The following is a 26,483-nucleotide window of genomic DNA, read 5'->3' as shown; positions in this document are numbered from 1 at the left end:
GAGACCTCCCCAGCTGTGAGGTTTTGGCTGTCTGATGATGGAAATGAATGACATCCATAGTGCAGTAACCTAGTTTGAAGCATCAAGAGCAGGAAGACCACTTTGGGCTGGCTGGAAGACACCTGCACCAACTAACTGACCCCACAGAGGAAGCAGGAATGAGAGCAGCAGGAGTCATTCGTCACAGGGAATGAGAGTGGGAACAAATGAATCTATGATCGAGGCAGCTGGGAAGTACTGGCTGGGGGGATCCACTATCAATCCACTGTAAATTTCTTGCAGGGTTAGTTCTGTTCTGGTAGAGCTGGAGGCTTTTATTTTAATCCATCTCTAATTAGCATGCTCCTGATGTTCTCTTCTGAAATATTGCCATGACCAGAGATCCTGATGCAGCCTCACAGCAGGTAACATCTGGGTCTCAAGCAATGGTTATTCAGTGTCTTTCTGCTGCTTTGCTATAAGATGAAGTAGAGCCTATGCATTCAGCAAAGGATGCTTGCAAGGATGTGTCTCATTTGCCCTACGTGCATGGGATGGGGCATATGCTTTTTTCCAGGGGAATTAGAAACTTTTGTCACAAATAAGATTTTTAAAAGCTGAAAAAAAAAGCTCATCGTTCTTTGAATAGCCATCACCCAGTTCTCTGAATGTAAAATCCAGGTCTTCTGACAGATGCCCTGACAAAAGCAGACATACAGAGAACTGCAAGGTTTTTCAGAGCACCTATGGGAAAAATAACAGCTGTTTATTGAGGTGCTGATGTGAAAAGGTTTTACTCATCGTGATGTAAAAAGCAGCAAAGATCTGCCTTCCTTTTGATTCTTTTGCTATTAAATAAACAAAAAACCCACGCAGACATACCTCGTATTGATCTCCTGGGCAGAGCCGAGCGAAGCCAGCCAGACCTGAGAAGGAAAGACACAGAGGGGCTGTGGGAGGGCCTGGGCTGCCAAATGCAGCTGAGCCCAAGAGTGGGGTGCAGTGGGGTGCCCAGGGCCACTATTGCCACACTTGGACAGAAGAGAGCAACAGCCTCCTGCAGCCCCCCCAGCTGCTGCTTATATCCCCCCTCTTACTGCTGCCTGTGCACCCTCCAAACCAAGACAGCCCCCCATCTTAATTTTCTATTTTCTTCTTTATTTTCTATTTTCTTCTTTATTTTATATAAAATTCATTGGGCTGTGGTTTCTTGCTCATGGAAGATTTATACCTTCCACCTTTTTTCCCTACGAGAGCCTAAAGTTTCCTTTTATACAATAATTATAGAGAAAGGAGAAGCAGCTTCCTGACGTCACCTGGCTTCAGACACTCAGCTGAGAGCCCTTCCCATGGCGGGGTGTAGGCGAGCTGCTGATCGCCGTGTTGTGCTGCTCAACGCCAACCCGACCGAGCTCCACACTTCCACACAGATCCCTTTTTAGTGCATCGCTACAGAGACACAGCAAGCAACGGGGGCTCCTGCTCGGCCTTTTCATAACATTATCATTCCCATGAGAGCTGAGTGTCTTCCAATAGTAAGTGCATCACAAAACATGACTGACATCTGTAATAGCAGATTAATGCCATTTTCCCCGGAGCGGGAAAAGTAGCACAGCAAAGCACTTGTGATACATGTTTGGCTTTGGGGTTTTTTAAGGTAGGACACAATGCTATTTTTATATCAGCACTGTGCATATGAAATGAAAGTTTCCTGAGGCACCATGCTGAAATCCAAGGGGAATTACCACTCCTCTCCTGGCCTGCTGACCTGCTTTTCTTTAGGATTCAGCTGGTTGTTTTTCCCACAGAGGGAGCCTCTCCTTTCTCACAGATCCCTTCAGTATGTAGCCATTGCACTTGTTTTGGTATAAAAACTTACCCAGCTTTGCCTGTGTGAGCCTAAATCTATGCCTCTAGTGTTGCAGTGCCCAAAGAAACCATCTTGAGGCCACATACAAAGCCTGTGGCAGAGAAAGGAATGCCACAACAGAACATACAGGGGGTGTGTTAAAATCAAGGCAAGTATGAGGAACCCTAGTGCTGGCTATATTTGCAGGGATGAATTAGTCCTGCTAGCTGTACTGCAGGAGCAACTCAATCCTGCATGCAGTCATGGACTGTCCTTGTGATCTGCTTATCTGCCTCTTCCATTTCTTTGACCAGAAAAGAGTTTTCTTTGCTCATCTCAGTGTTTGGCAGAACAGAGAGGCCCTTGCACAGAACTCATATTACCAATTCCTTTCTAATTTATTTACTGTTTATAAATAATTTAAGATTACTAGCACTCCACCACTGCTCCTCTCTCCCCAGGCATGCTTTTATAAGTGAATTTGATCTCTGCTGGGACACATCACCAAAAGCATCGGAGGAAAATAAAGGGTCCTTTCTTTGCCCAGTCCATGGGGTGGGAGGGTGAGGAAACTCCAGCTTAAAACCCGATATGGATGTTTAGGTCTATGAGCTGTGACTGGCCCAACCAGGCTGGTCAAGTCTTTTCAGCATAATGAAGAGGGGGCTTAGGGCTGACTTGACAACAGGGCATAACTACTTTCACAGGAAACAAGTTTTTGGTGACTGAATGGCTTTTGGGGACTAAAATAATGGCAGGAACCAATGGCTCTATCATACAGTTTCAAACACCATGCTTTTGTAAAAGCAGACGGGACAGGAGATTGCTCCTGAGGGGTCAGCATGTGGCTGTGGTAAGCAGGCAGGGCCACCTGGGGTTCATGCAGCACGTGTACCTCTGCTGGTGTGCAGGGTGCTGGACTCCTGGACCATGGTTGCTGGTGGTGGGCTCCATGTCACAAAACCTCTGGTGTGTCAGGCCAGCATATTGCTCTCCCTTGAGTGAAACATCTGGCCTTTTCACCTCCTGCTGTCCTGGCACTTCAAACAGCCATAAGGGCACTTTTCTGTACATCATAACAGGACACACAGATTCCATACAGGAATTTCCACACCGGGTTTCCCTGGTAAACTTCAACAACTGATTAATCCTGACCAGTTATCTAAGCCTGCTGGCACATTTATTATCTTGATTTTGAAAAATGATTAGGCTTTTTTTTTCTTTAAACACCAGTCATAAAAGCACTGTGCAACTCCCCTGCTTCCTGACAGCATTGTGTAGGTTGGCTTGCTTTCAGTGTAAGTGACAGAGGGCACAAAATAAAAATAACTTTCAGTGGAATGGCTAGGAACAGATAAGCTTTGGGGAGAGGAATGCTTTGATTTTAAATTAGATCCTAAAGTTAGCTGGATATGCTGCAGTATAACTTAAGGGGGAAACTTGCTGTGTGATCTGCAAGCTTTTGTGCTAGAGCTGTTGCAAGCCTCAGCAATAGCAATAGCTGTATTGTCCTATTGGATTCCTTTTCCTAGGGAAAACTATCTAGATAGAAATCTCAGATGCCCTAATTAGAGAATACTTAATACAGCGTTTCTCTTTGCTGTTTTCTAATTTGGGCTTCTTTATGTGATGCACACTGTGTTCAGAAGCAGCTGCTGTTTGTGCTTTGTGCTCTGCTTCCACACGTGAGTGCAGTACCTTCTCCCTTCTCCAGAGTCCTTGAGCTCTGCTGGAATATTTGGTATACAAAAGAGAAGGGGCCAGACCTCTCCAGCCCAGCCATTTGTGACACTGTGACACCTTCTGCAACATGTCCTGCTGTCAGGAACTGTGCACTGCATTTACAGCAAGTAAAGAAATGCTCCAAGGTAGCTGGCAAATCCCTTTATACACTCTGTGATGCTGTTTCATTCAGCATGTCCACACTGTGGTTCTGTTGTGGGTTTCTGCACAGAAATATCTGGCTCAGCCTCGTGCGTTCATCTAAAACCTGAGGGATGGAGCTAGGAGAACTCCAACAGCTGCTGCAATTGTTTTCTCCAATATGAGAGCACAGAGTAGCTATTTTAATTTAATCTAAAATTAATCTTACGCAATGCAATCATAGGAAACAACTGTGACAAGGCAGGCAAAATCAAAACCCTGTATGAGATTTGTGAGCTCTCTAAACTTCACGAGCAATACCGTGGATGTTTTAAATGGCAAGATTTCAAGTGAAGAATTAAGAGTTCATGAATATTTAGATGCTGATTTTGTTTTACAGAACTATTTTTATGTCAGTGACTGAAGATCCAAAAAATCCCTCCCTCCCAATCCCTTCTTTAAGACATTGAGTCTTAAAGGGATAACAGCATTAGCAATATCAGATGATCCACTGAGGCTTCAGGTAAAACTGGTTCCATTGTATTTAAACCCATAAATTCCCCTGTCATAAAGACAAGGAATAAAATGGAAAGGTGAATGCCATCACGGAGTTATCTAGGAAAACTATCCCCAGCTTTTTGCTGTTTTCACATTTGGTCAAAAATAGTATTAGTCACAATGAGCAAAGTAAAGGACTTAGAAATAGCTGATGTCAAATTGAGAAGGTATTTTGAATTTCAAGTTCAGCTGCATGGAAATTCACATAATTTCCCAGTCTTCTCAAAGAATTACAGAAATAGAGGCAAAAATTACAGCAGCCTTCAAAATTGAATTGCTTTGGCTGTTGGGAGAAGTCCTTGTGGGAGGTAATTAGTCTAGAAAACAAAAAGCAGAATCTCAGAAAGTCTGTAAGCATTGGTGTTCCCATTTCTGTGATCCTTTGCAGTGGGCAGGGGTGTAAGCTGGGGGTTTGAAGGCTCAGCAGTGAGTGTGAGGGGCTGGGAAACCCCACCTCTCATAAATACATGTCCCACAGAACGTCTGGATTCCCTCACCAATGTGTGCAGCAACTGCTACTGTTTTGGAGAAAGAAGGGAAAGGTGAAAAGGCAATTACCTTTCATCTTGATGCAAAACTCCCCCAATAGGTTTTCCAGCTCTGCTTCTATGGTACACATGTTCTGTGTTGGAAAAGGAAACAGTGAGGTCAGACAAACCCTCTTTGGGCTTTTTTTTTTTTTTTTTTTTTTTTAAAGTCTGTTTGTAAGGATAGATTCTGTTAGGCAAATGAAAGATGATTTGCAATAAAGTCAGTCTCAGAGCCATCCTTCTTGTTTAGCTAGGTCTGACCCGAAAAATGGCAGCTCTGCCTGCTTTTGCTGACATTGCAACCCTGTGCTCCTCTGCTGCTGTGTGCCAATCCTCCTGCTGGCAAAAGGGAAGCTGTGGTCCTTGGAGTGTAACCTGGTCACTGTTCTGGTCCTCTCCAGCCAAGATGTGTGCCAGCAGCAGCAGCTCTATGGCAAAGTGGCTCCCACCATGATTTACTCTTTCAAGAAACATGGACTACATTAAGAAAAGAAGACTGTGGGAGATGGGTATCAGACCCTCTCCAGTTCTTCCTTCAGGTTTTGGAAGGCTGGCACAGTTTGTGTGCCAGGATGTTTGCAGCACTGTTAGACTGTTGTCCATCATCTACTGCCTGTTTAACAAAGTAGATTTTGATCAGAGCAAATACAACAGGTAGGATGCAGCAAATGTCCGTATGCACATGGTTTCCAGTCAACCTGCCATCCCTAAATCCACAGGCAGGAAGGAGGTAGTTGAAGTAGGTTTGGGGCAGATTTATGCTTTTGCTCTTGTGCTGCAGTTCCTGGGTATAACCCTGCTCTCAGAGAGTCTAAACTGTTATTTCAAGGAACTCTTTGAAGCCATGTAACCTGTCTTTGTAAATCACCAGGTATTCACCTGAAGAACAACAAATACTAATTCTTCTTTGCTGAGTTTGCTTTTATTTCTTCTGTCTGGATGAAACTCTCCCTGAAAATAGTGGCAAAGTTCCCATGGCTTTCAAACAGCATGAGAGTGAAAAGAATGAGCTGATGAGGATGTACCTCTGTGTACTCCTTGTAGCTCCTGTTGATTTCAGTCAAACTCTCTCGAGCTGCTTTGCTGGCAGGAGACATTGCAAAAGCTTGCTTCATTTTGCTGGCACCATCACAGAGGCGTCTTTGGATACAATAGGCTTCGTAAAGCTCATCCACCTAGAGGGAACAAGGAAAGTGTACTGAAAAAAACCCCAGAAAACCCAGCAAAATAAAACCAACACAATGAAGTAATTTGCATCAAAAGAAAATTCAGCCAAGCCATTATATCCAATGGAGGGGCTGAGGAAATGAAGCTGTGATACTGTTGCAGTCTACGAGAAACACAAAAGTAACTTCCAATGTAAAAATCTCAATAGAGCAACAGTAGATGCCAGCAATTCACCTGCTTGCCCTGCATGCCTCTAAGCATTGCTGCTCCTGTTCTACCCATCATAACAGTGAGGCAGGAATGCGGCCAGCTTCTCAAACATCTCACTTTGGAAGAGCTCTTTAAAAGGCAACTGCAATGCCCACACTGCCAAATGCAACTGGAAGTGGTAAGTGGCACATTTAACAGGGTCAGCGGTGGCTTTGGTTCCCTAATGCCAGCCATGGATCAAGGCTGTTGCAATATTTGACTAATAGGTAGTACTGGAAGCTGGGAGTGACATTTTGAATTCTTATCATCCATCCTCCAGAAACTGGGAGTAATACTTGGAATCAGCACAAGTAAAGGGCTTACAAACAGCTGATGTCAAATTTAAAAAGTATTATGAACTTCAACCCCCCCAGGCATTTAAATAATTCCCTAGTCATCTTCTCACACTCCTTTGACACAACTTAGGCACCCAACATTTTGTAACAGCTCGCAAAACATAGTCACACACTGTTCGAAGTCTCACCTGGATCTAGCTTCAGAGGACAATGGATTTACACATCTCATGCTTTGGTTTCCCTTTTCCCTCTAATCCCTGCACTGAACATATATATTTACTCCATCTGAGTTGTTCATTAAGAGTCTGCAGTAGTATAGGCTGATATATATATATATATGTACACGTGTGTGTGTGTAGATAGATATATACACACACCAGCTATATATAGTGGTTTATATTTTTATAAACTAAATGTGCCAGATACAGAAGATGTGGGTTTTCTAACCTGACTATCAGGGTAAGGAGAACGACAGGAATGGAAGAAGCTGTCTCTTCTTTCTGCTTCTAATGTCCCTGCTAAAACAGGATGATATTTGGGTTTTACCTAGAATAACTTTTTCCATTGTTATCGCTGAAATCAAGAGATCACCCTGTGTCCCATGGTGCTCCTGCTCAGTAATGGATTTTCATGGCAGAATTTCTTTCTATGAAAGCATCCAGCATCTTCGCTTCATCAGTCTATGACTTTGTGTTGCTGAGTTAGAGATGAGCCTGATGCGACAATCCAGGCATGTTTCAAATCCCATTTTCCAAGCCTGCTTAACCTCTAACGAAAAGTGCTGTTGCTAATTTGTTAGGAATGGGACTTGTCTTCCTGATGGCTTCAAAGCCTTAGGTCCATTTTTACAAGGCTATCTTGGATACCGGGTGGCTGAAGCCTCTGACTCGAGGGCACCCTATCCAAAACAGGGAATGTTTGCAAAGTGAAAGAGTTCAGCAAAAGGTAGTGAAGACACAGGTAACATTTTGCCATTTTGAAGTTACAAAAAAGCTTTCTGCACTCATACTCACTTTTGTTTCCCTTGTAAGCCAGCAAGCTAAAAACAGCTACTATAAATAGCTGTCACTTGGTATTTACTTCTGACATCAGAGTGGAACCTTGGTCTGGGATTGATATCCTGCTCTTGCCCATGTGAGTGTGACTAGGACATGCTCATCTGCTCCCCAAGTATGTGGGATCTGCTGTCGTGCACCTCGTTTTCCTTGCTTTGCTTCCTTTACAGAGCAGAGGCAGGCAGCAGGCATCTCTGTGGGCCTAATTAAGCACTGCTGAAAAAGAGCTTCTCTATCCTTGGTAACACAGATATTTCTCCACCTGCCCAAGCCTGTAGGCTCTAACGCCACACAATCAGCTCCTTTTGTCTCTGTTGCCGTGGGTTACGGAGAGTGAACTCATGTACTCTGCAATCCTGAGTAACACTGACCAGCATTACCACTTGCGTTTGGTGCTTTTCACTCTTATTATAAACCCAGAAACCATCAGCTCTGAGCAGGCTGAAGTGGGAAGGATTTGAATGGAAACGTTCTTCAAGTACTAATTTTTGCCATTCATGTTGCCAGCAAGAGAGTAGGTGGCTTGGGGAACAAAATCTCAGTCTATCACCTTATGATTTATATTTTTATTTTTGGCTCCAAGAGTAAGAGAAGACTGAAATTAAAAGGTGTGGATAGGTTGTCATAATTAGAGGACTTGAAGCTGCGCAAATGCTTTTCAAATTACTCTCAAAAGACGTTTCATCTGTCAAAAAAAAATTCATTCCTTTGTCAGGCTCAAAAAAGCAACTAATCACTAGCAGATATGTTTATAAGTAAGAGAATACATGCCATGGATTTTGTCCAGCTCTAAAATGTATTAGTATAAATCACAAGTACCTCCAGTGAATATTCTCACCAATGTATTCAAGTGGATGTGGGCCCCAAACCACGCAGCAAAAGCATTAACAGTGAAATCCAGGAATAAATCCAAACTAGCTGCTGTGTGTGCTAGAGATAACTGCTGAATTAAATTGCTTTCAGATGCAACTCTCTTTCTACCTAAAGTCTGACAATATGCATGCTGTGAGACAGATATTCCCCAGCAAGTTTCCAACCCTGTGTTCCCTCTGTACCTAAAAGCATGTGGGAGTGTCTTGGGGCACGGCTGGACCTTGGGGTCTTTGTGGAAACCCTTTCTCTGGCTCCAACCACCAGCCTATCACGGAAAAAAGTAGCAAATCTGGGAGTGGCCTCCCCAGCACAAAGGGGTAGCACAAAGCCAGGGGTTTGTTTCCTCAATAATATAGGAACAGATGCAGAAGAAAGACGATAGGAGAGCACATTACCTTGCTAATGTGGAACTCCAGCCTTCTCATGTATCTCTCGACCGCTTTGATTTGCTGAAAGAAAGCAAAAGGCAGAGGGTGAGGCACCTTTAAATAAATCGGTAGGACACTGCCACACTAGCTCTGCTAGTCCCCATGGATCAGAAATACTCCTCCTTAAAACACACAGGATTTCCTTGACCATGAATCTGGAATCAGTTGTCCCACCCTACTACTGTTAAGCTACTGCTCACAATGGAGCTCCTTCACTTCTACACCTAATATATATTTTTAAATAAAAATGAGTTTTTATTTGATAGGTTTTTCCAATTATTATTAAAATTAAAGAAAGCAGAACTTTTTTTAGGTGAAAAAACCCAGTATTTTCAGTACTTTGAAATCCTGTATTAATATTGATCAGGTTTTGCATTTCAAGATCCATTCTCTTCCTTAGCAAGCTGGTTTTGAGGATAAACCCAAGCTTGGCATTTTGACTGAAAAAAAAATGTCAGACTTGTTCAGGAAGTGTTTTGGAAAACTTTTCTTTCACCCAAGTTTTCCTTCAGGGAAAATATATTTTCAATTTTTCCTTCTTCAGAACTGGCAGGAGCAGGAATGAACTGGGGCTTGAGCTGGATCCCAGCCCAGCCCCCCGTGTTCCCCTGTCAGCCTCCATCTGACTGGAGCTGGCTGAGAGAAGTTGTACAAGGGAATGGATTTAATGGCTGTCAGCTGACAGAAAAAGGAAGTCTCTCCTCCATTTTCTTCCCTCCTTCCCTGGCAGGGGTCTGTCTCTCTGCCTGTGCCCATCCCAGAGCCAGTTTGACCTAGCAGACCTCAGAACAAGGGTTGATGGGGTACATCTGATACCAGATTAGTGAGCACACTGTGTTTGACTCTGCATTAGTGGGCAATACCAGAGCCCCTGGGAAGAGGAGGGGAGTGGGACTTCTTCCTTTGAAAATGCAGGTGTTGGCATGGCTAGGAGATCCCTCTGAGCAAGGTTTCCATGTACACTGTACAGATATTAATACCTCCTTGCAAAATGAGTGTTAAAGAGCGCAACGTACCTTATCTAAATCGTACAGGACTCCCTGCAACAGAAAACAGGAAACTGTGATTAATTTTGCAACACAACAGCACCATGAGAAAGAAGTGTTTGACAATCAACAGAACTCACAAACAAGATCATGGCTAGAAGGGAAGAAGAGCATGAGAGCAAATTCCCTGTATCCCACTCCCATCCCCTGGCTGCTCCAGCACCTCAAGAAGGCCACGGTGCATCAACACAATGAAAAAGCGTGGCACGTACCAGGCGTGAGTTCCTTTTCATGTCTTTTAACTGAGTAGTCAGCTTATCCAGCTCTGTCTGGTGAACTTCCAGATACTCACTGCAAACACAAACCAGAGAACGATGCATGAGCCCTGCAGCACATACTGAGCTGGCTGATGACCATCCTAAAAGAGAATCTGCCTGACAAATGGCTGTCCTCACTGGATGTGTTTACAGACAAAAACTCATTTACATTGATCTGTCCTAAAAGCAGATCCCTGCTGCCTTTTTGGGAATAAATAGGAGCCCACTTATTTAACTGTGTATAAGAGCTCGGTGTTCTCTTTACACTGAACAACCAGTTCCAAGTAAGCTAATCTGCTGCTTAGTTTATGGGCTGGTGCCTTCCAGTCGCTGCCCCTGTAGCTGGCTGATAAAAGCCCTGTTATCATCTGGGATGTTATCTGAAAGGCAATACAAGCCTTTGATAGGACTCTACGATCAGAGGGAAAAAAATCTGATGTTGAGATCCCAGGCTTTTGGAGCTTTTCTCAAATGTGAATGGAAATGGGATTCTGCCTCTTGTATTCCTGTGTTCCATACAAATATTTTAGATCCTAAGTGTCACAATCCAGACTTCAAGAGGTGTATGTTTGTTTCTTATGAGGAAGGATCCCTGTTCTTGTTTCCCTAGGCTCTAAAATGTCACAGAAAGCTTCAATCAACAAGCAGGATAAAAGCTCTTACTCCAGGCCACTCTTCAGGGCTCGGTAGACCTCTTCCATTCTTTTAGGCTGAGGTTCTTTGGGCATGGTGCTGTTCTTATGGCCCAAATTATGCATTTTCTTCACCTTTGCTTGGGGCTTCTTGAGCGCAGAGGAATTTTCAATAAAGGAGTTACACCTGCAAAATGAACATCAAAGAGGAAGAAATCCCTATAAATCATAGAAATCTCAAAGGAGTGTAGCTTGAAGAAATCTTCTGATATTATCTCTGCTAGCCAAAATGAATCTGCTTCTGTGCCTGCCAGTTAAAGGACTGCATTTCTTTACAGGTTAAGAATCTGAACAGCCTGGGATAAGTGCTTCCCAAGACACAAATGCTTGTCTGGTAATGCAAGGCCAAGTCTGAGGCTCATCACACATTTCTCTGTCTTATACCATGCCTGTCCTAACTCACATTAGAGAGCCCATGAGAGGGCTGAGCTGTATCCAGGTGCTAAAAAGAAAGGGGAGCCCAGATAATTTCAGATGTAAAGCCTGCAGCTCCTAAGGAAGATTGGGATTTGGTTAAGAGTGCTTCTGGAGGACAGTATCGCACCACTGGTCTTGAGTATGGAGTGTATCTTGAGTGTGGAGTGTATGGCAAAGTGAGGGCTGTTGTCCTGCATACAGGTGCCTCTCTGGTGACTTTCTGGGGGGTAGGTCAGCATCTAACCACCATCACTGACTTGGGCTGACAACGGGAGGCAACCCTTTGCCTGCTGTTCCTCCTCAGTTGCTAACTGGTGGTCTGGCACTGGGAGACTACACAAGTTAAAATCAATTGTAAAGTAGCCTCTGGGAGCATCAGGGACTGGATGACTTGGGCATGCCTGACTCAAAGCCCTGAGTCCTGTCCAGCTAAAGGGAAGTGCATGGAAGGCCTCTGTAGCCACACTCAGGGAAACAGCTTTGTTTTGAACTCATAGCAGTGCAGCAATGACACAACTGTCTTTTAGGTAGCAGTGGTCTTGAACTGGGGGTGAGGTGAAGTGTATCATGTTCCTGCACATTTCACATGTTGAAAAGATCACTGCATAAGTTAAAATGATTCTCTGAAATTCTCTCACAGCTCTGAGGCATGTGAGGAAGCCCTGCATTAATGTGGCAGAGGCAAACAGGCAGAGGGTAACAGCTTAGTTATACAAACAATATATAGAGGCATTTTAGCCTAGGACACTGTATTTGGCAGACAGTCAGAGAGAAAGAAGTCCTCTCTCACCTCCTTTCTCCCTTCATCCTCTAAAGCCCAGGACTACCTTACAGCCTGATTTTGAATCTCCCCTTATAGAGCAAGGGCACTTACCTGGACCTTCTTTCCTGAAGCCCGCTGAAGCCAGCGAAGGACTGGCTTCTAATAATCCCATTAGGACCTCCTGGGGAGAATGAATGTGATCCTATTGACATGATTTCAGGAAGCCTCGGAGATATTCCTGAAAAACAACAGAAAGCATGTCAGTGACGATGGAGTTATGGTAAGAGGCAGGCGGTGAGGCCGGACAGCCTGGTGTCCATCAGTGACATTAAGGGCTACCTGAACCCCACGAGGGGCTGCAAGCCAGGGCACAAATCTGTTTGCATTGCCAAATCATCCCCACTCAAAACCAAAACGGTCCTATTTTAAACTTCTGACTTACAGCCCAGGGTCTACTGAAAATGTACCAGAGACACAAAGAGGGTCTGGATGTGGGACTAGAAACCAGATACTTCAGTGTGATAATCCCAATGCCATCCCCAGTTTCTGCCATGCCTGGCATGCTTCACCCCCAGCCCCAGGGTCCCCATCTGTCCTGGAAATTATTCTGGGAGCATGCAGAGCTCTTAGGAGGCGCTCACCATCACTACAAAGTGTGATTATATGTAATAATAATTTTTAAAAGGATTGATACATCATGAACGCCCTGCAGCTCCCCTTTGATCCCTGCTCCCATGGCTGTTCAGCCCAGGGGCTGCTGAGAAGGAAGACGCGGTGGGTGTATGCGCAGCCATGACATGCTGTGATGAGAGAGGGATGCTCTCCACTGTGAAGAGAGGGGAGTAAACAAGCTCCAGGCACTGTATGCTCTGCATTTCATGTCCAGGGGGGCCTCAGCAGGGAGGAAGCCCTTGCCCTCTGTGTGCTCATTTCCAGTGCCCAGCTTGGCATCTGCGCCAAACTAGGATGATTTCAATCCACCCACAAATAAATAGCAAAGAAGTGCTATGGTTCACAGCAGCTCTATCTGCTGCCACAAGGGAAAAGGGGGATGCCTTTACCTTCCTTTCCTCCTTAATCCACCATTTTTCTTGTCTCTGCCCTTGGCAGAGAATTAAGTTGATTTTTCTGCTGCCTTGGTTTTGTGCTGCTCTAGCAAAAGGAATGGCCTCACCAATCTGTGAGGAGCACCATGGCCAACACAGGCCAGGCAGCGGGGCAGGGAGCAGGAGGGAAACGGATGATAGAGAAGAAGGTGCTGGTCAGCAGGTGCTGCCAGACATGGGCTCCCCCATCCTGCAGGACCCATCCTCTCCGCACCTTCCATCCGTCCTGGGACGTCAGCTCAGCTGATGGCACCACTGTGCTGTGAAATGGACTGAGAAACTAGGCCAGCTTAAAAATAACCTGACAGAAAATGAAAAAGAGGGGTTTTAACAGTTTTTTTCCGTCTACTTTAAAAGCCAGACCCAGCCTGCCGCATGCCCCCAGTTCATTTCACTCCAATAGCTGGGCTAAGAGATGAGCTTGGTAGTGAAGCAGGATGGTATGGCAGGGGCTGGAGCTGCCTGCAGGCAGTGGAGCTGATGTTCTGTGAAACTCTGACCTACAGGGCTGAGGGGGTGACAGCAAGTCTAAACAGCCCCACAGATGAGGAATGATTGCGAGTGCCCAAAAACGCAGCCATTTGTGAAAGCCAGAGATCTACACCGTGAGCCTTCACAACTGAACATATTTATCAACGATAAGCACCAGAGCTACATGGTGCTTGCATGGCAAACATTCACTGCAGAAAGCAAATACATGGGGAAACATTGTGCACTGTTCAGTTGTATTTAATTTGTAGCGTTAAGCTGGGCAAATACTCTTTGAGGTGGCAGTAGGTGCCATGGCAAGCTACTGCGTCTCTGTTGAGGGGACTGCATTGCCCAAGGAGCTGCTTTGTCAAGAATATTTCTGCAAGACCTCTGCCAGAAACACTTCTTCCAGTCCCAGCACTGGCAGCACTACTGCTAATGAGACAGTTCCTCTATTGCACAACCCAACCAGAGCACATCTTTCTGTCTCGGAAGTGAGGGCTACCCCCGAGACTGAACAGCCTCAGAAATACCACATGGGGTGCAGTCAAGGACAGTTTTCACCTCTGCTGTGGTCAGGAGGTAATGGTACCTCACCACTTGTGTCCCTAGCTTAGTCTAGATGCAGCCCACCCAGCTCAGGGCTCAGAGAGTTTAACCACAGCAAGGATAAACCCCTGGGACAGAGGAGTTGCTCTCAGGCAGACCAGGACCATGAGCACCTGTATTGGGCAGAAACCTATGGTCAGGGGAGAGGGTGAGAGGAGCAGAGAGGCTCAGGAACAGGGATAAACATACTCCAGCAGCTGGAGGTACCTGAGTCTTTGGTCAACGAGAGCCCAAATTTGGCTCTGTACTCACCCCTAGCTGCATAAGGCTCTCTGCACACCTCTGCAGGGCTGAGCTCTGCTTAGACTTGCTAATATCTGGCACAGAACTTGCCAGAAGGCATTTTGCAGCTTCCAGGGTCAAACTTCACATCCCTGTAGATGGTACAGTTTCCCTGTGCCAGCTCACGCTTAACAGTTAAAACTCCACAGAGAGCCACCTCCTGAGAGACAGAGCGGAAACCACCCGACCACAGCACTCTGGGGGTCTGTGCAGCAAGTTCCCTTTGGGTTTGAAAATAATCTTGAGGAAATTAGGCTCCAGTCTGCATGCTCCCATACAAGAATTTGCATTAAAAGTCGGGTCCAGAGTGCCAAGGAGCAGAAAATCCCTTGCAAGTGTTCAGCACTTGCATCGCTTGACAGGATGATTAACACACACACAGAGACAACATCTGGAGACCAAGGAGGAGCTAAACAACACTGAGAGTCAGAGGAGATATAGCTGCATAAACATCAACCATTCCTTAAAAAAATGAGATAAAACAAAACTTGAAGTTGGGTGCTAATCACGACCACATCAGATATGAAAAGATCAGGACTTTAGATTCAAAACTGTTGTGAAAACGCTAGCATCTTCTGCGTGATGAGTCTCTTCTCTATTAATATGAACAGAGTCTTAGTGTCCAAATGTGACTGCGCAGAAACACTGGAACTGTTTTGGTTTTCTCTTCCTTTGGGCAAACTTAAAAAATAAATAATCTTGGAAAAGGAATGTACTTATTTATTTTCTTTATTTTGCTCAAGCACTCAGATGGCTTTGAAAAGCTTTAGTAGCTAAGACTTTCCTCAAGATACCAGAAAAAATGTGCGAGAAGTGCAATTGAAATGCAAATTGAAGACTTGCCTGGAGCTACTTTTGCTTTGCTTTTGCATTAAATGGTCAGAACTCATAGCCCAGATAGGCTTGCGGCCTCTTCCTATATATTATATATAATCTTGGTGAATAATGTATGTTTAATTTCTGTACAGAAGAAAACTGAGATAAAAGGAGGTAACAGAGTCAGAACTGGTGAAATCTCCCAGTTCTGTTATTTTCCATTGGTCAGGTTAGAGGTTGGCTCTATTGTACAAGCACAATCTGTTCTTAAGATTTAAACTAATATTGCTGACATCTCAGATACTTCCAACCAACCTCAGAAAATTGCAGACTCTGCATCAGCCCTTAGCCCAGATTCAGGGACAATGGCTGCATATGGGCACTGCATCAATGGATTATTTATGGTACCTACATCTCATAAATACACTTTGAGTGATGAGTATCTGTCACATTGTTGCGATATCCTTTGTTGACAGGGGTTTATTTTCCTGCCTCTTAAAGCATTCACAGGTCTCTGTGCTATCAACTACATAAACCTACCTCTGAATTTAATAATACAGTTGTATCCTGATGATTTGCATGGATGTAGTTGCTAGTATAATTTCAGTAAGGCTCAGCCCATGAGGACCCACCCAGATCTCTTACTGGCCTGACGGGTATCCCCACAGCTCAACACTGCTAAGGGGATTCTGCTGCTACGCCAAGGTAGTGATCAAGTTTCCAAGTCTACATTTAGCAGTTATGTGAGATAATGCTACTGTCTTCTACATGCAGTGGAAATTTTGCTCTCAATATAATGCAAGTTGCACATCTAAAATGATATTAAATGCTTTTGTGATTTGAGAGATCCACTTCAATCATGGATATAATGGCTACACTTACACTTTTAAATCTATATAGTTAATGAACCAAGGATGTTTCATTTTAAAAAGACACCAGTCTCCCTACTGCTAATATAAGCATGGCCTGCATAGAAGTATAATTAATATAATTAGTACTGCCCATGCTAAGTGCACAGCAGTTGAATGATGAGCCCATCAGTGAGTCAAGGGATAAGGTGAAATCCTATCAGCACTCCTCTGCCCTATTCGCTGACAGCTTGCAGCAGAGAACAGCAGATAATTGATGATGTCTCTGTCCCCAGGGAAATGGAAGTCCCCCCTCTCAGCTCTCCTTTCAGTCTGGAAACAGGGAAACAGCTGAGCCTGAACTAATGAGTGGGGAAGGGACCATCACTTCCAGAGGGCTGCCCTCTCTTTATCACCCTCAGCACAGACCTCTACCTCCCACTATGCCTAAATATTTGATAAACAGTGCGGACTTTTATCCAAGTCAAGACGGGAAATTCAGGCAGAAACGTATTTGCTAAATCTAGTCTGACTTTTGCACAGTCCTTTTTTTTTTTGCTTCTTCCCCATGACCAATTTGGAGATGGTATTTTTTGCTTGCCACATGATGAGGGGAAGTTGGTTTTGCTAGACATGTGCTAGCAACCATGTAAAGCTGCAATACGGAGTGGTGATGGTGCTCTGGATTCCTCCTGTTCTCTCCTTGTAGCAGCTACAGTTACAGCTCCAGGTCTAGAATTGCTGTAAGGTGTGAGGGAGCTGTCTGCAGCGAAGGCTTCGAGGACACTTCAGGATTACGTATAATCGCTGATTAAATGGGAATGTGGGCAGGACTGAGTGACTGAAAGCATCCTTGACAATCCTTTTTTCCTATATTATTTTCTTGTGTGACACATGGTTCAAGGTCCGTTCTGGATCTAAGGAGAGGCAGTCCCTACAGTGAGACAGTTTGTATGTTGATTCTTTTGTTGATCTGCAGTGGTCTGCAGGCTGCCTGTTAAAATTTAAGTGATAATTATTTCGGTTAAGGTGAGCTGAGGGGCCCCACTTACTAATGAGAGTGGAAAAGTCAAATTATTCTGTTTGGCATGCTAGGAACATTTATTACCTGCAAACCTGGGGAGTGTCTAACAAATGAGCTGCTATCTTTGTGACTAATGAAAGAAAAAAAACAATTCTCCCTCATCTGCACCAAATCTATGTTCTGCCTATTGGGCTGGCTGGCCTACAAAGGTAAAAAATTTAAATGCAATAAGATAACATTCAGGACTATGCATCTCTCCAAAAGAAAACCGCAATAAGGGAAGGAACTGCTTATGCCCTAGAAGTCATGTCCTCCTCCCAAACAGCAAATTCTTTCTGCTTTGCTCTCATAAGCCCAAAGAGCACAAGGCAATTCTAAACTTCCACAGGCTCAGTTCAGTGCCAAGCTCATTCAGTGAACCTTCAGCTCATGTTGCTTGCTTTTGTAGCCTAAAGTCTAGTAATTTTTAATATTTATTTTCCAACTTCTTCCTTCTGATTTAGTTGAATCACCTTGGCAATACAAGGTCAGCATGGCCAGTAGCCCAAATAAGCACCTGGAATTTATGATTTCCTTGTTCCCTAGGCTCCTAGAAGGTACAGAGGTATGTGTCTTGGATGAGAACATAGGCATCCTTTTGCAGTTTTTAATATAAAAAATTGACAGTGATATGTGGCTAAGAGTGCTCAGGAGCATTATAAAAACTTTCACAAGAAATTTAATTCTTGCACAAGAGTTTTTACACTTTCAGGACAAGCACTCTTAGGCATGAGTGAGCAGGCTCATAATTTCTGTATGTGTCAGGAACATTTCCATGGGGTGGGGGTTTCCTGGAAGCACCTGTAGAAACGTGTCTTCTGCTGGTCTTCCAGTTACACCAATTACAACCTTCATGGCACATTTTATGCTCCCAGTGATCGGGCTGCTCCTTCCTTGTGCAGGGCAGCATTTGCTAGAGTTGTACAGAAATGTGAGCTCCATCTGAAGAACTATTCTTGGTTGCCAGAATAAAATCATGTGCATTTGTTCCACCAAAGTCCAAGGCTTAGAGATATTCCTAAATAGTAGCATATGGCTACACTGACAAGCACACTTCCCAAGCCTACATCAGCCAGTGAAAGGCCAGCAGATCCGTGAGCTTCAGATGTTAATTTTAGCGTACAGCGAGAGCCACGTGGGCTTACCCGCACGGCTGCAGAGAGCAGGGCTGCACAGAGAAGGAGCTGTAGCTGAGATGGAGCCCTCTCCTTCAAATGGGAGATGTGGGAGCACATGGGACACGCTTGGGTGGGCATCAAAGCCATTGGTAGCCACGTACTCCTGCCCCAACACAAGGAGGGAAACTTTCTGCCCCACTCTTGCAGCAACAAGAATTTTAGTTTAGCCCACTGCAGCTCATCCTGCTCTTGCTGAGGTGGGTCTCTTCCCCCTTCACGGACAACCAAACCTCGGCACTGATTATCCAGGAGGATCTCTCTGAAGGCTTCTGCACACTTCTCACTGATGATTTTATGTCCATCAGGGACACCTACAGTGATTCTTTTATGAGCTGTATTTCAACACCTTCAGTTTGGGTGGATTCAGTTTTTACAATGCACAAAGAAATGTTTATGCAATGGAGGCATCTTTTATAGGTCTTAAGCCCGCAGCTGGGAGCTTTACTTTTTCATGCAGAAGTCCTTGCAAGTGAGCACAAGGTGCCATTACCTGTTTCTAATAAATGAAAATGAAGTATTTCAGTACCAAATTTCAGCTTTTGCTTCAAATAGTAGCAAGCCTTAGGAAAAAGATTAATAGCAAGGCTTGTACTTTATGGTCTCATTTCCGTAAGAACATTTTACATGTTGCATGTAAGGGCATTTTCAATTCAAATGCTACAGTATTTGCTAGCTCATCACTAGACACCCTGAGCAGAAATACAAACTGTCTGCCATCTGGAACAGCCCATGTTGTTTGTTCTGCTCCTCCTACCCAAACCAGATGATGTACATAAACCAAAAAGCAATTATAACAGTAAGAAAAAAGCTAACAACCCAGGTAAAGAGCAAAATGGTAAACTATGTATGGCTGTAAGCGCATAGGACCTGATAGCTGATGCTCCCACTGCAATATAGCTCCATAAATTCTGTAAGCCATCTCTCCCACCACTGTAGGTACCAAAATCAGTGTGAGGACTTTTCATTTCATCTTTTATTTTTATTGTAAAACATGCCTTTGGCTCTAATTCTCATCACCTCACTAGTACACAGAAACGAGGGTTGGCAGTGGCTAAGGTGAAAGCAGCACCCTTTTTGTCTCATACCACAGTTAGCTTTCCTCTTCCCCTTTCTGCAGCTACTCCTTCACCAGAGCTCTCAGTCCATGCCCCATTTCCCTATTTTTGTTGCCAGAGAGCCTCTGCTTAACCTCCCCTCAGAGAAAGACCTACACTGCTCCTTCCCCTTGGGATAGCTGAAAACCTAAGGAGAGGGAAATGCAAATGAGTTATTTCACTGTAATAAACCCAAGGAAAATAAATTTGATCCTAAATGGCTCTGCACACGACAGATGGGTTCATAGCAGCTGACCTCCTTTTTTTTTCAGTTCCAACATTTATTTCACACTGGTGGCTGGAGGGAGCATGCGCAGGAGCCCACGAGGAGCCCTCCCTAATCTTGCTCCCTACAGCATTAGAGACACAGAGCAATCATATTCAGCTGGCATTAGCATAAATAAGCAAAATTTGGCTTATAACTGTACATATGAGTGTGGCTGAGGGATCAGAATCTGACCATCTAATTACATTTGACATTCATTCATTTCAAACCCACTCCAGTATGCAGAATTATCTTTGATTAGAAGTCAACTCCAATTGTACTCATCACTGATAATTCTTTATGTCAATATAAGATTTAATTAAAAATGAAGTCCCACTGCCATTCAAGTGCTGGCAAATAATCTAAAGAAAAAGCACTTCTGAAACCCAGCTGAGAACAATCCTCTCGTGCTTTAAATCCACCTTGCACAAAATCCCTAACAAGCGGTTCAGCGCGAGTGACCTGAGCACACAATTAAGGACACCGTCATTTTGGCAGCACTGCACAGTAATAAAGGTGCAAGACTCTGGGCTGCTCTGTTATCTATCCCTGCATTAGCAGATAAACTACTAGGAGCAATCTTGTGAGCAGTAGTAAGGCCAGCAGGATGCAAAACAGGTTGTGGGAACTCCTCCATCTAGGAGCAGCCTGGCTACTTCTCTACCACTTTTGGCATATGCCTGGTTGACCACAGATGTTGGGCGGAATTTTAATTTCTCAGCTCAGACCACAAAAAGCAACCAACCTATTGCCCACTATGGGAAGCATTAGCATTAGGGGAGGCCTAGGAACTCGTAAGTGCTGTGGGTGGTCTCCCTTGACCCTTACTGACCAACAGTAACACCTAAGCATAAGTGGGGTAAGACAGCCCTGATGTCAATAGATGCAACTCTGGTGGGAGTCCTTTGGCAAAATCCATGATGAATCTGAGCAGTGACCTAAATTTGCACGTCAAGTGTAAGCAGCAAAGCGGATTCACTTTCTCAGACTGTGCAAGGAATTAATTTAAAAATCTTCTCCGTGACAGGAGAAAAAAACAATGACCAGCAAAATTGTCCTTGAGAGTACTGATTTCTTTAATTACTTTGCACCAATATTTTTGCTGCTTACAACCCTCATTAAATGTAGATGGTAGCAGCACGGGCAAGGACAGCAAGCTGAGGATACCATTTCTTTGCATCTGCAGGAAAGTAAATGCATCGAGTAAACACATTCAGGATGGTTTGGGTAACCAGTGGGCTGCTCTAGAGGTTATTTGTTTTGCCCCAGCCAAGACAGACAAACTAGCTGTTCTCGGTATCCACTCCAGGTACGCTGTAATATAAGCGTGAGTGAGCTAAATTAAACAAGTAAGACAGGCTTTTCATCCCTGAAAGGAAAGTAAAACATCATTGTTGTCAAATCCTTTCAGCCACTAATGAGATACAAACGCTTTGCTGCTCCTCTTTAAATACATGGGATTAGGGTGACTTAAAACTCCGTGGATGTTTATATGATCGTTCTATTTCCAGGAGTGTCGTAATGGCATGCTGCTCACTAAAACACTGTTGAAGATACACCGTTACATGTCCTAGGATAGAAGATCTTTAAGGCTGGATGTTCTCCCAGACATGAGCATTGCAGAAACGGATTTATTTAATCTTTTTGACACCTTACGAGTGTGGCCACTTCAAGAGCATTGCCATAAAAGTCCTGTGTTACTTCACTTACATTTGGCTATAGCATCTGTCTGAAGCTCTCTTCCAGTACATCAAGTAGTTGAACATTGTCCATGCCTAACCAAGAGAGGCTGTGTGCTCTGATGCAACTCGCTTGGCTTCCGTTAATTTTCAAATTCAAAACTTCCATCTTCTTACATATATGACTCTTAGGAATTTTACTTAAAGTTATGGCAGACTTTATTATTCTCTTGGCTACAGTATTTTAAGCTTTAAAAACCTCTTGAAGGATATAAGAGTACATATCTAATACCGCCAAACAACCTAAATTTCTCCCAAAACACCACCATTTTCTCTGGTCAGGATCACTGAAGGATCTGAAAGAAAATAAAGGGGTAAGGGTCTGTTCTAGGATCCCTCTTGGAAAAAGCTTGTGTTAGTGACACTGGTGCTGGAAAAAGAGGTCTGATAGCTGAGCAAAATAAAAAAGGTGACTGCTATGTGCAGACTGACAGAAGACACAGCTATTGCAGCCCTGTCCCACACTGTTATCTTATACCAGGCATTCACAAAAAAAGCAGGACAGCTTTATAGACACACAGGTGTTTACAGGAACCTTGAAAAAACTTGAAAAAAATTTCTAGAATTTTATGGAGACCTGCTCTCCTTTCCACCACTTTCTGATACCACATTTCACTACAACACCCATCAAGATGACTCAACAATGCACACTTGGAGCCCCAGAAAGTCAACAGTATTCTGGGCTGCATCAAAATAAAAGCCACGGGCAGCAGAGTGAGGGACACGGTGCTGCCCTCTACTCTGTGCTGGCGAGACCCCACATCAAGTACTGCATCCATGTCTGGGGCCCTCAGCACAGGAAAGACATGGACATGTTAGAGTGAGTCCTGAGGAGGGCCACAGAGATGATCAGAGGGATGGAGCACCTCTCCTACAAAGGCTGAGAGAGTTGGGGTTGTTCAGCTGGAGAAGGCTCCAGAGAGGCTTGATTGTAGCTTTTCAGTACTTGAAGGGGGCTTGTAAGGAAGATGGGATCAAACTTCTTAGCAGGCCCTGTAGTGACAGGACAAGGGGCAATCCTTTTTAACTAGAAGAGGGTAGGTTTAGACTAGATACAGGAAACAAATTCTTTACAACGAGGGTGTTGAAACACTGGAACATCTACAACAGAGCAGCTGCAGATGCTCCATCCCTGGAAACATTTGAGGTTGACTTGGACTGTACTTTGAGCAAACCTGGTCTAGTGGAAGGTGCCCGTGATAGAAACAGGGTTGGAACTAGATGGCCCTTAGAGGTCACTTCCAACCCAAACCATTGTACAACTCTGAGTTCCTCAGTACAGAAAAGCTGTTCTCTCTTGACTCTGCAAGGGCTTTCTGCTCCTTGGGGCAAAGGAGGCTATGCTGAACAGTCACTGGCACAGTTCTGGTTGGGGCCAGGTAGGGCTTTCTCACACAGCTACTGTGCATATTTTGGGAAGCAAGGACCAAGGACCATTCCCAAAGCAGTCTTGATGTACCTTCCTCCTTCGAAGGGCAGGGGAGTTTAATGCCACAGATACAGGCTGGCTGGTCTGTGCCTGTTGCAGCTCCTGCCCAAAAAACATTCCCAAATGCCTGTAGCTTACTGTCACAGACACAGCTGATGCAAACCTGATGAAACCCTTAAATTTACAGCAGGTAGATCTAGTCAGGGTTAACTGGCAAATTTAATTTGTAGTGGACATTAAAAAACCCCAAATCCTGAGTTTAAAATGCCGTATGCTCCAGCTATGCTGTAGGATTATTTACCATTTGAGTTTTCTAGACACAGAGACATTACGGATAAACTGAGCATGACTCGAAAAGATCTGACAGCACTTATTGTCACTGAACTACAAGGTAATTATCTTGTGTAACTTTTCATTGCACAAATTAAGGCAGTGCATCTTGGCACATCCCTGCTATTCCACAGTCTACCATTTAAAAGAAAGACCTACTGGGGCCATCACAGGCTAATGACAAGCTTTTAGGAATGACCCCATAGCTTGTCCTCTGTTGCCCTTCCTTTCTCCTTCCCTTCTCTGTTGAGATTTCTGCATTTTCCAATTCGCGTCATATTAACGGACCATCATGCAGGATATAGGAAAAGGAGTATATCATGGTTTTTCATGAGGATGGAAAACTATTTCACCCTTTTGCCAATGGAGGCAACTGTCTTCCTCATCTGGTGGCAGCATGACATGCCCACAAGAAATACAGTGTCTGGAGGAACCCTGCGTACAGAGTTCAGTTTAAGATAGGAGCTGCTACACTTCTCCACCAGGAAGGAAGATTATTTTCTTTTTAAGGGTAGAGCTAGGAAAGAATGAGGAAAAAGCAACCTTTTGCTGGATAACTGCAGATGAAAAGCCATCTAATCTTCAGGGAACTTCTGTTTTCAGCACAGGGAATGGAAATCAAATGTATTGAAAGCACTTCCAGTCCAGCCCCTGCATGAAGGAACAAGGCTTTGTGGTCCAGCTGCCATCAGGGGAGATGATGACAACGTTCCCCTCTGATTTCAAAGAAAGCAAAACCTTAGTTTACACAGGCAGAATTTTAAGCTGATTATTCTCTGGCCTCAGCTGAGTCTTAGCATTTTTGATACAGCTTTGGTTTGGTTTTGCGTAGCACAGATGACTTAGTGAGCAATTCCAGCTCTTGGCTTTATTAATCTGAACATCTAATAAACTAAACCTTCTTCTCTGTTTACTTTAGCAGACATCTATTCTCAGATAGAAGATTTTATGTATATCTAAGTAGATGTGGCCTGCAAGTGTCACACTGAATTCAGGGAAAAGCCTCATCGATCTAAGAGCACCTCACAGCCAACTGCTTCCTACGCCACCAGCACCTCTTTGTGAAAACCCAAGTCCTTCTTTGAACTCACAGAACACTATTTTGTGGATGTACTGAATGAGACAAGGAAAGGGCAGTCAGTCATGCAGGGCAACACATTACACACTTAATTGAGTATTGGCAACAGCATTGTCACCCACTGATGTTCCTGTATGGTTGGGAAAATGCACAGGGATCGCTGTTGCTGCCATGATCCAGCAATGCTTGCAGGCGTGACCAGAGGAAAAGGTGTGTCCATACCCAAGGAGACTCACTGGCCACAGACTACTTGCAGGGATATTATTGCACAAAGCTGTAACATATGCCACTACTTCTGTACCACAATTAAAAAGCTTTAAAACCAAACCTTTTAAAATTAAATACTTACAGAGGATGTCAAGTTGTTTAATTATGGAAAAGGCCTTTTCCTTCCCGTTATACAACAAGAAAATGCCTATCAGACTTTGAATACAGAGCTACACTGTCTGCCCCACCTGCCTGCAGCAGTACCACAGACCAGTGTCACCATCTCAACCCCAAGCACAAGCCCCAGTCCTTAAGGCTTCTAAGGCATCTTCAGGGGGTAGGTTCATTACAAGCAAAAATTTCTCTCCTTTGTTCAGATTCAGTCTTCTAGCAGATGCAAGATAAATTTGAATATTTCCCTTGCTGAGGGACAAATCAAGGAGTTTTGGCTTGTCAGACAGCCAGATGTTAATCTGGGGAAAGAGAAAGGAAGCTGTGGTATTCAACCTTGCATGGTCTACTGAAACATGAACCTCCTGCCACTATTTACAGGTGCTTATTTGCCTGTCTCCTACAGATTTCACTGAAAAGGAGTTCCTTCCTTTGGTCATCTCAAACAGAAAGGTCTAAATAGTAAAAGATAGGGTTGCTCTAGACTGGTGTTTTGGAGAGGTAAAGGCACAAGCCAAAAGCAGAACCTCAGTGATGACCAGATAGATTTTCTCTGCTGCAACTGCTCTCTGGATTTAATGGATGACTTGAAGTTTTCCTGTTGATGAGGCTTTTCAGGACAAAATCATCTATGACAAATCTCTGGGTGTTGCAGCTAGATGAGGTTTTTAAATTAAAAAAAAAAAAAAAAGGTTGACTTCAGAAGGGATTATTTGAAACAGTTCTGGTGTTCCTGAAGGGTTACCAGCAGGCTGCACAACCTGGAAAGCAATTGCTGCTGCTGCAGCTAATCAGGTTGTTTGAGGGCCAGGAGAGAGGGCAGGCTGTGAGCAGTGGGACAGCAGTAATGAGGTGGTTGGCTCTGCCAGCCAAGGTCAGCTTACTGGAGGCATCAGAAACCAGAGAGCTTCTGATGCTTTAAAGGGGCTGGAAGATAAAATGTATTATTGTGACTATTTCATGTGTTTCACTGGTTCCAGGGAACTGTCAGCTTCAATTTGTTCCTCCCTTTAAAAAGAAGAAAGATGCTCCCATACTTCTGTGCTAATCCGTCATTTCTTTTGTGCTGGTTGGGAAGTAAAAATTACAGGATACCCTTGCAACATAAAAAGACATAAGGAAAAGATAACTTTAGGAAAAAAAGGCCAGTTACTTCTTGTGTCATGCTTAGAGGACTTGCTTCTTGAGGCCACTGGGTGCAGAGCCTAGCTGCAAAGAATATGGCAAAGTCTGTACCTGTGGCTGCCAAAAAGCCATTCAAGTACACCAGGAACCTGCCCTTCTCCACACTTACCAAATCCCATGGGGCAGCACGTACTGGGACTGTCTTTTTTGATCATGGCTGCATTCCTGGAGCCTCACTGCAGCTCCCTAATTAACCTGGATGGGACTGGGGAGAGGGAATTCTCTTTCTTCCCAACAGCACCAGACCCAGCAGCAAAAACACTTCAAAGCTAGAGCTCAAGAGCAAAAACTCAAGGGATTGAATCCAAATCCCCTGGATGCAGACCTGTAGTGATAAGGGGTAATGGTTTTAAACTACAAGAGGTCAGATTTAAGCTAGACATAAGAATTTTTTTTTTTTTTTTTTTAATGAGGGTGGTGAAACACTGGCAGAGGTTGCCCAGAGAGGAGGTAGATGCCCCATCCCTGGAAACATTCAAGGTCAGGCTGGACATGTCTGTGAGGAACCTGATCTAGTTGAAGATGACCCAGCTCATTGCAGGGGGCTTGGAATAGATGGCCTTTAAAGGTCCCTTCCAACCTAAGCCATT

At 44.2% G+C, this 26,483-nt stretch overlaps 1 protein-coding gene across 7 annotated transcripts in view; it reads right to left on the bottom strand.

The window, feature by feature from the left end:
* The window catches only part of RIPOR2 (RHO family interacting cell polarization regulator 2), a 108,629-nt gene that overhangs the window by 22,008 nt on the left and 60,138 nt on the right, over positions 1-26,483 (bottom strand). For all 7 annotated transcript variants that reach the window (XM_042048695.1, XM_042048698.1, XM_042048700.1 and 4 more), the window contains 8 exons: positions 12,134-12,260; positions 10,814-10,969; positions 10,106-10,184; positions 9,864-9,887; positions 8,815-8,868; positions 5,805-5,954; positions 4,808-4,871; positions 862-905 (listed from right to left, as the gene is read on the bottom strand). In XM_042048695.1, the coding sequence (XP_041904629.1) occupies positions 862-905; positions 4,808-4,871; positions 5,805-5,954; positions 8,815-8,868; positions 9,864-9,887; positions 10,106-10,184; positions 10,814-10,969; positions 12,134-12,234 (672 nt within the window). In that variant the 5' untranslated portion in view covers positions 12,235-12,260. Of the gene's footprint in view, positions 1-861; positions 906-4,807; positions 4,872-5,804; positions 5,955-8,814; positions 8,869-9,863; positions 9,888-10,105; positions 10,185-10,813; positions 10,970-12,133; positions 12,261-26,483 lie in introns of those variants that run through there.

Source organism: Corvus kubaryi, unplaced genomic scaffold (genome assembly GCF_017639235.1).
Source record: "Corvus kubaryi isolate FWS band 111438036 unplaced genomic scaffold, C.kubaryi_AGA036_p1.0 68, whole genome shotgun sequence".
In the NCBI taxonomy this organism is placed as follows: domain Eukaryota; kingdom Metazoa; phylum Chordata; class Aves; order Passeriformes; family Corvidae; genus Corvus; species Corvus kubaryi.
The sequence above is the reverse complement of the archived record's forward strand: the minus strand, read 5'-3'. Positions and strand labels throughout refer to the sequence as shown.